The 12,598-nt window shown below is 58.9% G+C and overlaps 1 protein-coding gene across 2 annotated transcripts in view; it reads right to left on the bottom strand.

Moving 5' to 3' along the window:
* Positions 1 to 8,000, bottom strand: part of KCNIP3 (potassium voltage-gated channel interacting protein 3) — a 90,127-nt gene extending 82,127 nt beyond the window's left edge. Inside the window, exon 1 of one of the 2 annotated variants that reach the window (XM_008007946.3) lies at positions 7,864 to 8,000. In XM_008007946.3, coding sequence (XP_008006137.2) covers positions 7,864 to 7,878 — 15 coding nt within the window. In that variant the 5' untranslated portion in view covers positions 7,879 to 8,000. Of the gene's footprint in view, positions 1 to 279; positions 7,797 to 7,863 lie in introns of those variants that run through there. The other variant, XM_073023175.1, reaches the window with a different exon arrangement.
* Positions 8,001 to 12,598: the final 4,598 nt, after the last annotated feature.

Here is a 12,598-nt window from a genome sequence, read left to right as displayed (position 1 = left end):
TTCACAGCACCCAGCCCTGGTGAACTGTGAACCGATCCTACTATTGTGTTTTCTGGTGCATTTTCTGTCTCTCCCCTTTAGCGCGTCAGCTCTGCGAAGTGACACCTGATGCTCACGTGACCTGCTTTTTCTCGTGACACAGCCTGGCACCCAAGAGATCCTCACTCCCAAAACTCAGCAGTCAAAGAGCAGACGTCAGGTTAGAAAGTGCGAAAGACATGCACAGACGTTTCACCAGAGAGGACGTGCGGATGGCAAAGGCAGCGGAGGAGATGTTACCGTCATCAGCCATTCTGGCAATGCAGAGGAGGACCGCCGTGAGACACCACCATGTGCCTGTCCGAACAGCTAGAACCAAAGATAATGACAACTGAACGCTGGTGAGGATGTGGAGAAACGGAATCTCCCCTGCATTGCCGGTGGAAAGGGAAAACACCTTAGCCACTCTGGAAAACAGTTTGGCAGCTTCCTATAAAAACCAGACATGCGCTACCACAGAGCCCAGCCACGGTACTCTTGGGCGTTTCTCCTGGAGAAATGAAAAGTTATGTTCAAGTGAAAACCTGTACACAAATGCTCATGGCAGCTTTACTTGGAACGGCCCCAAACTGGAGGCATCCCAGTGGCCTTCGATGGGTGAATGATTACAAAACTGCAGTGCGTCCATACCACGGAATCCTGAACAAGTCAAACAAACCGTTGGCGCACACCACACCTGCGTGAGCCTCCGGAGAATGACGCTGAATGAAAAAGCCAACCCAAAAGGTCACATTCTGTGTGATTCTATTTATATAACATTGTAAAACAACCAAGTGTCAGAAATGGTGAACAAAGGAGAGGGCCAGGGGTTAAGGATGGGGGGAGGTGGCAGGAGGGGAGGGGTGTGGCTCTCTCAAGGCGGCAGGAGGGACCTTGTGGGGACGGAGCTCTTTCGCATCTCGGTGGTGCTGTTGGGTGCCTGAACCTACAGACGTGATGAAATTGTGGCGAAAACGCACACAGGAATGAGTGCGTGTGAACTGGGTAATCGGTTAGGGCTGGTGGTTTGCGTCATTGCGGACACTCCGGTTGTGCTATTGTGTTGTAGTTTTGCAATGTGCTGTCTTTGGGGAAACCGGGTAAAGGGTACACGGGCCTCTGTGTGAGCTCCTACAACTGCACGTGAATCTACAATGAACTCAGTAAAGATTTCCAGGCCGGGCGCGGTGGCTCAAGCCTGTAATGCCAGCACTTTGGGAGGCCGAGACAGGCGGATCATGAGGTCAGGAGATCAAGACCATCCTGGCAAACATGGTGAAACCTCGTCTCTACTAAAAAATACAAAAAACTAGCCGGGCGAGGTGGCGGCGCCTGTAGTCCCAGCTACTCGGGAGGCTGAGGCAGGAGAATGGCGTGAACCCGGGAGGCGGAGCTTGCAGTGAGCTGAGATCCGGCCACTGCACTCCAGCCTGGGCGACAGAGCAAGACTCCGTCTCAAAAAAAAAAAAAAAAAAAAAAAGATTTCCATCAAAAAATACTCTCACGCACCCAAAAAGAGGGTGTTAAAAACACAAGCATGCACGAGGCCCTGAATAAATATTCACGAATGATCAAAAGTCCCCTGTGCTCTTCCTAATTCACCCGGGACTCTCCCCTCCCACTCCTGCTCGATGCCGGCCTCATTTTAATGGGCAACAGAACTGTCATTGTCCACCAGCTTCAGGGGATGGCCAGGGTTGAGTGGCAGAGACCAGTGAAGCCAGAAGATCTGGGCCCTGGGTTCAGGCAGAGTCCCTGGTGGCACACTTGGCAGTGTGGGCACTCAGGGCTGTGTCCCAGAAACGGCCCTAGGCTGGGCTGGGGACCTGCAGCCTTCTCCAAGGTCACAAGGTTCCCTCAAGGGTAGAGGCTGCTGCTGGGCCAGGCAGGCCATTCTCTGCCAGTCACCTGGGGGCCGAGATTTGTGGCTCCTGTCCAGCCAGGCAGGCCAGGACCAGGCCCCAACTTCCCTCTAAGCCTGTGCAGAGTCACGGAGGGACGGAAAAGGGATGGCGTGGGTGATGCCCCTGCTGTGTGCTGGTGCTCAGTTAGTTGTTTGGAGGGGTCATCTTATTTAATGGTCACACCAACTTTTTGAGGTTCCTTAGAACCTCAAAATTACCCAACGCATCCAACTGAGCCCCAAATCCTGCAGTGGGTTCTAACTCACCCCCTCTCATGCAGGCCCACGGGGCAGCATCCCACTCCCTGCCCGATGCCCAGCATGGCACAGCTTTGTCCTGTGGAGGCCCATCAGACTGAGAAAATGCAGTCAGACTGTCAGGGGCGTGCCAAGGTGAAACCCTTGAGCTGCCAGTTCAGTCTCCGTGGTTCTTATCAACTGTGCTCTGGAGAAACTCCCAGAGAGCCGTCCAGAGCAGACGTGGCAGAGGTGAGCGGGGGGCACATGGCAGCCTGTGAGAAGTGGGGTGCATGGCCAGAGGCCAGGCAGGGTCCTGGGAAACCTGTGCTAAAGTGTCCAGGCTCCGTTCCCCAGAGGTGGCGTTCTAGGAGCACATGCATCGCTGACTCCTCCCAGATGTTTGCAGACTTAACGGATGCAAAACAGAAGTGAGTGGCTTTGCATGTGCCACCAGGGCCCCTGGGTGTGGGCTCAGAGGGCACAGCTAGTGGGGGGCAGGGTAGGAGATTGAAGGCAGGTGGATGTGATGTCCAGCAGCGAGGACAGTGGGAGGGGTCTGTGGCCAACCAGTTATGTGAATCCCACACTCTTGCTTCCCAGCTCGGTGACCCTGACAGAGAACTTGACAGCTCCGAGCCTCAGTTTCCTCATCTGCAAAATGGGGGTGATAATATGCCCTCACAGGGTTAAGGGGAAGGCGAGGTGACAAAAAGCCCAGTGGGGGAGGATCAGTATTCCTCGCCCTTCTGATCCCAGGGAGGGTCTGGCTGTCTGAGCCCGCAGCCTGGCATGCCTGGCAGGGAAGCCCAACCTGCCACTCTCAGCTGCCGCACACCAGAATCACGCGAAGAGGCTCCCACCATCCGCCTGCCCAGGGGCTGGATTGTTTGAGGCAGAGAGGCCTGGGCTACTCCGTTCTTATAAAGCTCCTTGGTAGATCTGAAAATGCCGCTTGGAGAATTTGTTTAGAGTGTCTGTCCCTCCAAATAGAAAATTCTTGGCCTTGCCTGAAAGACGAAGGGGGTCTCCCTGTTCTCACCCCCTTCCTCTCTGGGAGGGGTTCCCCGAGGCCGGGGCCAGCAGGGGACATCTGGGCTGCTCAGACGTGGGGCTCCCCACCCCCACCCTGTCCACGGCTGCTGCAGTGCAGACTGGCCCACCTGGCACTGCTTGCTGTCGCTGGCTCTATTTCCATCCCTCGGGACAGATGGCAGGAAGCAGTGGTGGGCGTTGTGTCGTGCAGGCCCCAGGGTACGGAATTGGGAAGCTTTGGAGAGCCTGGATTCTTCACCCACCACTGGGCACAGACAGACATGGGCCAGGCGGCTTGCCTTGTCAGGGGAGCCGCGGTCGTCATGAGTCCGTGAAGACGCAGACACGCACATGTGCACACACACACGCACACACAGCACTGCGCCCCAGCCCTCTCACAGCACCAGAGCGGGAGAGCCAGGCTGTGCCCCCCGCTCTGATGGCTGCCACCTTGGCAAGGACAAGCTCTCCGTGCTGCCCGGCAGCGGGGATGCCACGTTCACCCAGGGGACAGCTTGAGTTGCCCGTGGCCACATTGCCTCTTGGTGGCCTTCCCAGGCTCTCCCCAACGGCCAGAAGGGATGGCATAGGCATTCCCTTCACATATGGAGGCCTCACTCCGTGCCAGGGGCCAGGTCAAGCCGCTTGGTAAAGGATCACATTTATCTCGGGGTTCTGTGATATTCATACGTCCCCCAGGAAAATGAGGAGACAGTGGCACAGAGGAGCTAAGTAACCTGTCAGAGGACACACAGCCAGTGCGTGACGGAGCCAGGACTGAGCCAGGTCTGCTGGTGCAGAGTCAGGGCTCACAACCAACAAGGCACAGCCATGACACCTTCTGGCCATGCCAGTCTCCTGCCTGGGGTCCTTCAGTCCCGCACGGTGAGGATCTGGGCTCTGTGCAAGACCCATGGACATTTGTGTGCACATGCAGGGCACTGCTGGCAGTGGCCCCAACTTGAGTCAGCCAGGCCCGTGCCCTCCCACCCCGCACTGCTCATCACAGGGCCTGGCAGACGCTATGAGCGTCTCTCAGACCCAGATGGGAAGACTGAGGCCCAGAGAGGGGAGGACCCTGCCCTGAGTCAGTGGGGCAGAGGTGGGGCTACAGTTTGGTTCTCTGGGGCACTGTCCAGAGTGCCCACCTTGAGAGAGGATCCCACGACAGAGCTGGGCACAGGGGCGTGTGGCACCGGCAGGAGGGGACTGGGATGCAGGGGACTTGCCCCTTGCCTACCCCGGCACCTCCCCACTGTCCACGTGCTGAAGGTTGGGGAGGGCCAGGGGCGTTGGGCAGGCTGGGAGGTGAGGTCAGAAAAGACCACCAGCTGCTTTTCCTGGCTGAGCTGGGCCCAGGCCCGGCCAGACTGATGGAGAGGGCATGCTGGGCAGAGAGGTGAGGTAGCAGATCGGAGGGGGATCTGCTCCTGGATCTGCACACTGGGCCCACCCTAGTGTGGGACAGGCCACCCCCAGCTGCCCTCCCGTCTCAGCTCAGCTGCTCCTTCTCCAACTCTGCAGGTCCCCTTGCTTCTCTCCCTGCCACAGGGCTGCTCTGTGGCCTTCTAGGGCATCAGCTGATCACAGGTGACAGATGCACCTGCTCAAGGGTAACACCAGTCAGCCGGGGCCGGGAGCCCTGGGCAGGGAGCAGCACGGGGCTCGCCCCACTATGTGCCCTTCCCCAACTCTCAGGCTCCTGCCTGCCCCGGGTCCGGGCCCTAGGTCAGGAAGATGCACTCACTTCTCTCCCCTCTTCTGTTTCACTCTGGGAACTGACAGTGCCTTCTTCCCCACAGAAGCCACACTGGCTGCTCCTGGAAGTCGCTGGGACGCCCAGGGCTGGGCTGGGGAGGGCTGGTGGGCTCTAAGCCCTCTCTGCTACGTCAGCAAAGCCGTTCTCTGCCTCCCGCAGAACGTCTTGATAAGACGAGGCAGCCTGAATTTAGAATGCCGGGGCCCTGTCCTTCCCTGCTCTGGATCCACAGCCCAAAAATAGGAGGCAACCAGCTCCAGGTCATGTGGCTCCTGCAGGGGATGTGGCCAGGTGGAGTCTGGCTTGTGTCACTCACTAGAGGGCTCAGAGGGCACAACAGACCACCGGCCCAGGGAGTCAGGCCCATGGCTGGGATAGGCCCCTCCTCTGCCATCCGGTTAAAAGCATGCCCTTCTCCTCCTGCGTCTTCTTCCACAACGTCCAAGCCCTAGGGACCTGCTGCGCTCTGGAGTAAGACAGAGCAGGATTCAAATCTCAGCCACAGCTCTTTGTAGCCTGCAGTCTGGGGCAGGCCTCTGTTTCTCCATCTGTGAAATGGGGATGAGACCAACAGCTGCCTTGTGGGCTGCACGAGAGTCCAGGGAGATAATGCGGGAGACAATGGCCCGGATGGGCGCTGGCACCCTAAGGCTCCTGGCCCTCAGCCCTGCCCTTCTCCTGGGCTCTCCTGGAGAGCTGAGGCAGAGCCCCTTTCTTCCATCGCAGCCTGGGGTCTTTTGAAATGTGGGAGCAAATTATGGCCCATCTGGCACAGTGCCCTGCAACAAGGCTAGAAGCCAGGCAGAAGGGGTTCCTGGTGCACGTGCTGGCCGTGAAGACACCACAGCCCCAACACCGCGACCGCAGCTCCTGCCGCAGAGCCTGCGGGTCCTTCAATCCTTTCTCCTAAGAGCTCATGGGGTCCTGGAGCTGTTCCCTTTCTCTGAGCCTCGATGTCTAGAATGGGAATGGCAGTGACCCCGCCTCCCTCCAGGTGAGAATTCGTGAATGGCTGGGGAGTGTGGGGAGAAGGCTGGGGAGCCGAGCAGTCATGGGGCGTCACTCGGGGGCAGCCACTGACCATGACCCTGAGGAGTCAGAACACCTCCCAGCCTGAGCTCTGGTTACAGTCCCTGCTGCCACAAGAGACGAAGGTTATTTTTCACCATCTCCCATTGATCTTGATGAGAGACCTAGTGGTGGCTTCTCCAAGGACCACTGTCTCTGCTGGGCCCAGCACCAGAAGCTGTGGGTCTCACTCCCCTCCCTGGCCGGGCCAGTCACAGGAAAGCTGCCAGTAGACACAAGGACAGTGAGACTCACTGGGGCCCAGGAGCCAGTTGTGGGATGGTGGAGGGCAGTGTAGGGCCACAATGGCCAAGGGAAGAACCAGAGGTAAGTACAGGATTCAGGCCACCCACTCTGCCAGTGTGGCAGGGGCAGGAGTGGCCAAGCTCCCAGAGTGACCTTTGGCCGTTAAGACCAGCAGAGGAAAAGCAAGGGAGGGGAGGACTGTCCTCTGCTGGTGGCCAGAGCTGGCTGTGTGCACATCTGTGTGCATCCTGGCTCTGGAAATGCCCATCTCTGAGGTCATGCAGGGTCACGCAATGCGTCTCTGCCCCTGGGCACCGTGGCACTGTGTACCCCCGTGCTGGGGCGACAGGAGAGAAGGCACGTTTTCCATGTGCAGTGTTGCCATGCTCAAAGGGCTTCATGCCACCACCTCAGTGGATCCTCTTGGCGCCCGCGAAGATGGAGCAGACAGATCTAGGGCGGCCCGGAGTTTGGGGGCAGTGTGGTCCAAGCCACCCGCCCCTGCTTGGATGCTTGTCCTCACAGGTGAAAGAGGCAGGAAGCCATCTCTTCAGGCCAGAGACACTGAGGTGCCAACCCCATATCCCTTCTTTCCTACACTCAAGACCCTGATTCTCTCTGGGTCCTTCTGCCCTTTCTTTCTCCTTCCTGCCCATATGTCGGTATGAGCCCATGTGTGCTGGCTGGAGCTCCAGCAGCCAGGTTGCACCTTAAGGCAACCTCAGCAGTGATGCAGAGTGGGCCTGAGACGCTGCTGACCAGGTGGCCTCCAAGCCAGCCTCCACGGCCCCTCTGGACTTCTGCATGAGACAGAAACCCGCTAACCTTGTTCCAGCCACTGTGACTTGGGGCGTTCTGTTATGAGCGGCCAGACCTGGTCCTGAGCGATCCTGAATGTGTGGGCAGCTCACAGGCCAGCAGGCCAGACCTTCCGAGAGTCACCTAGAGGCTGGAAGGCAGCTTATTTCTCCTTCCCTCGTTCCTTCTTTAATTCGTCACCCTGCCCTGCTCCCCACCAGTCCCTGCTCGACTGTTTCTCGAACTCTGTGCCAGGCATTTTCCTCGTGTTCTCTCTCTGACCTCCCCACAGCCCACTGAGAGGGAATGGGTGGGGGGTGTTGTTGTCAGGGGCTCCGAGCCCTTTGAAAGGAAGTGAGCACTCATTCATTACTCGATTGCTTGATTAGAAGATGCGTCCATTGACCAACTTCCAAGCTCAAGTGACTCCCTCCCAGGCTCACCCCTCCCCCAACCCTGAAGGCTGTGGGGCCCGGGCTCAGTGTCAGCCATGCTGGCACCTGGCCCAGGGGCCTAACTGAGCAGGGGGCTGACCCCAAGCTCCTCCTCTGTCCAGCTTCTCTTCCGCAAACACTTAAAACCTCTCCCATCCCAAGGGAGCCCCAGGAGTTCAGCCTCCCAGCCAGGACACCCCAACGCCAGCCACGACACCCTAAAGCTCACTTTCCCCAAAGGAAAGTGGAACAAGAGGGGACAGGGGTCAAAGAAAAATGCTTCCTGGTCCAGGGCAACCCCCAGAACCCCCCATTCCTCCCCACTACCCCCCTCTAGAGCAAGACTCCATTCTCCCAGCGCCTACCTTAGCCGGCTGCATCCTGGGTGCTGAAGGGAACTGTTGCCAGTCTCCCCACTTCACAGCCGAGGCAGACAGGACTGCCCAGGCCGGCTGGCAGCTGCCTCATGTTTGCTTGGACCCAGACGTAATTGTCAACGGAGGCTTCTCGCCCTCCCCCTGCCCACCCCTTCCTCCCTGCCGGCTTTTGTCGCTCCACCCCTCTTCCTCCTCCCTCCCTCCCTCCCTCTCTCTCTCTCCTCTCTTCTCTCTCTCTCTCTCTTCTCTTCTCTCTCTCTCTCTTTCTCTCTCTCTCTCTCTCTCTCCTCCCCCCCCATGGCCCCTAATCCGGCCTCTCAGAGCCTGTAGAGAGCCTCTGTCTGGCTCTCCTGGCCTCTCCCCTACCCTGTCACCAGCATCTCTCTGGGCCTCCTCTGCCATCTGCCTCTTCCTCTGCTCCTCACCTTTCCTGGTCACCAAGGAGAAGGGGGGTAGGGGGTGCGGGGAACTTGGGGCTGGGGAGAGGGGGTGCTCAGGGCAGGAGTTTCTGCCCCAAGAAGTCGGGGAGCAGCAGCTGAACCCAGAGTGCCCAGGAGGGACTGTGGAAGTGGAAAAGGAACGGATCATTTCTGGAGGCATTTTCCAGAGCAAGTCAGGACACCCCCACCGCCCCCGTCCTGCCTGCCGCTCTACAGACACAGGACGGTGCCACCCTTATGATGATCTCAGCCCAAGAGGCCCCAGGAGAGCAGGGAGCCGTGCTCCCAGCATCTGAAGCGTCCTCTCTCAGGGTCCTGGCCTGGGGTCCTGGCCTGGGGTGCTGGTCTGGGGCTCACAACCCAGAAACAGTGACAGCCACCAGGGTCACATCCTCAGGATGACACTCAGGGTCCTTCCACCTCTTTCATCTGTTCCTCATTGACTACCTCCCGTTCACCCATCCGAGGGCCTCGAAGTGTGGGCGTCTCCCCAATGCATGAGCTGCCCATGCTCTCCAGCTGTGCTGGGCCCCTCCTGGCTCCCAAGTCGGGACGCGTCCAGGGCAGCCGAGGACCTGATGGGATCTCCTGGGGTGCGAGGGTGGGGGATGGGGGTGAGGGCTCCCAGGCATCCCTGCGAGAGGGGGCTCTGTCCCGTCCCTCGGCCGGGCAGCTCCTGGGCTTTTGGTTGGCCCCCAAGCAAACCACTCAGGAGCCAGCTGCCCGAAATCTTTGCCAAGTTTCCCTTTTTGGAGCCCAGAGGAGCCAGCCTGTGCCAGCAGTTCCCATGGAGACGAAGCCCTGGGATGCCTCCCTCCTTCGCAGCCTGCACAATTGTGCTTGCATGCCCTTTTTCTTCTTTTTTTTTTTTTTTTTTTTTTTTGGAGCCAACCAATTAGCTCCAACTTTCAGATCCTCATGGGAAGAAAATAGCCCGGAGCTGTCAACCCACCCAGGCAAAGAGGAGGTTTCCAGAGGGCAGGCGGCAGTCCTGGAGGAGGTTTCCAGAGGGCAGGTGGCAGCCCAGGTGTCTGGCCCTGTGCAACTTCAGGACAGGTTGGACTTCACACCAGGGAAGGGGCTCAGCAGAGCCTGGAGGACTCCCCAGCTCCCCCGCGCCCCACCCACACTGCACCCTGGGAAGGGGGGGGAGGAGGGAGGCCCCTTCATGGCTGTCAGCTCAGGGCCAGCATCCTGGGAGCTCATCTGCTTTTTTTTTGAGGCAGGGTCTCACTCTGTCACCCAGGCTGGAGTGCAGTGGTGTGATCATGGCTCACCGCAGCCTTGACCTCCCAGGCTCAAGCACTCCTCCTATTTCAGTCTCCCAAGCAGCTGGGACTACAAGGCACATGCCACCATGCACGGCTAATTTTTATACTTTTTTGTAGAGATGGCGTCTCACTATGGCGCCCAGGCTGGTCTCAAAGTCTTGGGCTCAAATGATCCACCTGCCTCTGCCTCTCAAAGTGCTGGAGCTCCAGGCGTGAGCCACCATGCCCAGCCCTATCCTCCCTTCAGTGCCTGGGACAGTCCTGCCCTTCTGACTCTGAGCAAGCCTCCGCAAGCAGGGACTCATTGAGCATCTTGAGTCCTCATAGTGGCCTTGGGAGAAAAGTGTCATTATCTTACTCTACAGAGTGAGACCCAGAAAAGCTAAATTACTTGCCCGAGTCACAGGCTAGGGAGTGGTAAAGCCAGGGCCCAAAGCCTGTCGCCTTCTTCCCAGAGTGAGCACCATGGGTGCTGAGATCCCGCTGGCGGCTCTATGCCCACAGCTTACACAGCAGCTTGGAAAATCAGTGACTGCACTGCCATGATGGGCTGGCCTTCCCGATGGCCTGGCCGGAGGGGTCAGGAGCAGAGGAGCCCACTCGTCACAGCAGCACCCCCGAGAGTCGCTCACCCCTGCTTGGCACCCTCACCGACATCCCACACTCAGATGCACTGTCCTTGGTGTTCACAGGTACGACACCACAGGCCTGGGACAACTGCCTTGCCCTGCTGGGCCCACCAGTTGCTCGGGCCTTGCGAACCTCCCACTGCAGCTAGTACCCAGGTGGGCACCCCTCGTAAAATGCAGGGGTGGAGCGTGTGTGCCCCCTGCCACCACACCCTGCTTCCTCAGTGGCCTGTCCAGGGCCCCAGGCACTCCCAGCTGGGCCCCTCCCCTGGGCCTGTGGAGAACACAGGAATGAGAAGGGGAGGAGAAAGGGGTCTGGGACTCCCATGTGGGCTCAGAGGCGGCCCTGGTGTGGGCACACGGGCATCTGCTGGCTTCCCAGAGACAGCCTTGGCAATTCCCAGTGTTCTCTGTGGTGTGTCAGACCCATGGGAGGTTAAGGAGGCTCAAGAGGACCTCGTCTTGTCCGCTAGGAACGCTTCAGCCCTGTTTCCCGCTGTGGCTTCCTCACACAGGGGCTGTGGGGAGAAACCGAGGCTGGGGGGAGTTTGGAGGTGAGAAAGGAAGGGATGATTTCAAGCCCGGATGAAGGTCACATTTCTTCTCGTCACAGTGTTTCAGGAGGCCGTCGTGGGCTGTTTCAGCTGACCAGGGCCCTCACTCTTGTCCTCCCCAGGTGAGCGGCTCACGGTGCCCCCGCCTACAGACCTTGGGGGCTTCTGCACCTTCCTCCATTGTTGCTCGTGATCCCGCATTCCAGGCCCAAATTCAAGTCCCTCCTCCCCAGGCCCCCAAACCCAGCTCTGTGGAGCCCCCAGTCCAGGGCTCTTTTCCTTAGGCCCTATTTTCTGTTGGGCCCTGGCTGAGGGGTACAAGGCGGGGGAGAGAGAGAGAGAGAAGCCTGGCCGGCTGGGTGCATCTTGGTAAGAAAATACAAATGGTCCTCATCACTTCACATCTCACAACACAGGCTCAGCCCCCATCCAGGCCCATGTCATCGTCAACTCTCCTCCTCCCCACCCAGCTCAGGCCTGGGGGTGGCGGCCTGGGGCGGGCGGTGGGCACGGCAGCCTCCAGCTGAGCTGTGCTCTGGGTTTGCAGAGGTTGAGAGCTGTTGCTTTTTCTCTGTGGGCTCCTCCAAGGGTCCTCGGAGCCTGGCCTCGCGGTCCCCTGACTAGAGTGTTTCACACGGGCCTCAGGGAACCCACAAGCCCCCAGTAACTAATGGCAGCTCTGCCTCCTCTTGGGCTGAGGTCGGTTCACTCTCTGGGCGGCCTCCTTCGACTGGACCTAGGAGACTCCATGCCGACTCTCACAGGAGGCCCGCACCTGGGCCGCCCGCCCTCTCCTTAGCTTCGCCTTCAAGGCAGCCAGCCTGACTGCCCTCGAGACTTTGCAGTGGGTGCGGCATCAGTCCAAGGGATTTCTCAGACTTCAGGGGACACCGAAAGCTCTCTGGCGGCTTTCTTTAAAGCCCCTTTCCTTGCAGCTTGAAGTGAAGAAAGGGCGGCTGACCACACGCCTCGGACTCAGCTCACCTCCCTGAAACCTCCCTCCTCTAACCTCAGCGCCTGACTCCTTGGCTCCCATTCCAGCCCTCAGTGTGGGTAGGGGCTCAGCCACCTCTTCCCTAAATTCTGCTTCACTCATGGGCAGAGGTCAAGGGCTCAGATGAGGCCCCACCGTCTACTCACCCCCTCCCTCCCTCCTCACCCAAGCTGCAGTTCTCGACCAGCATTTGTAAGATGGATGAGTGCGGACCACCCAAGGACGGGCACACCCAGCATGTGCTAGGAAGGGCTGGGACCACGGAGAAGGAACTTCATTCTGGCAGCAGGTGCTGTGTGCACCAGGTTGGCCACCAGCCTCCTGGTTCAGTTCCTGGCACTCAGGCTAGAAGCGATGGACGGCCCTGGCTTGGGGAGGGCAGGGAAGGGGGACGCTGTCCACATTCGCCCAGAGCGGGGCCTCGGGCTGATTCCAGAAGACTCAGATGTGGCCTGAGTGGCACTGTTCTCTGCTGATTCATTCGGAGGAGTGTCGCTCTTTCTACTCCGCCCACATCCAGTCTCTGCCTGAGCTTTCTCAACTGTCAGGCAGGGAAATAACAACACCTGCCTCCCAGTTAATTCATGGAAAGCGCTTCCTGACTTATGCTCAGAACTCAGTAAATAAATATTAACTCACAGTGTTTGTCCCTTCAGGTAGTTGGGCAGGCTCTTGCCCCGGCCACGTGGCTCTCCCTTTGTACACCTCAAGCCAGCTGGAGCCGCCCTGAGCAGCCACCTGGGACCTCAGACACCCTGGCCCATCTGGCATTTCTTTGGCAGAATCTATCACGAGGCCTTCTGCTGGGGGGCCAGGTGGGAGGGTCTGGAAGAAC

The sequence above is a fragment of the Chlorocebus sabaeus genome, chromosome 14 (assembly GCF_047675955.1).
Source record: "Chlorocebus sabaeus isolate Y175 chromosome 14, mChlSab1.0.hap1, whole genome shotgun sequence".
Taxonomy (NCBI): Eukaryota; Metazoa; Chordata; class Mammalia; order Primates; family Cercopithecidae; genus Chlorocebus; species Chlorocebus sabaeus.
This window is presented reverse-complemented; position numbering and strand designations above follow the sequence as displayed.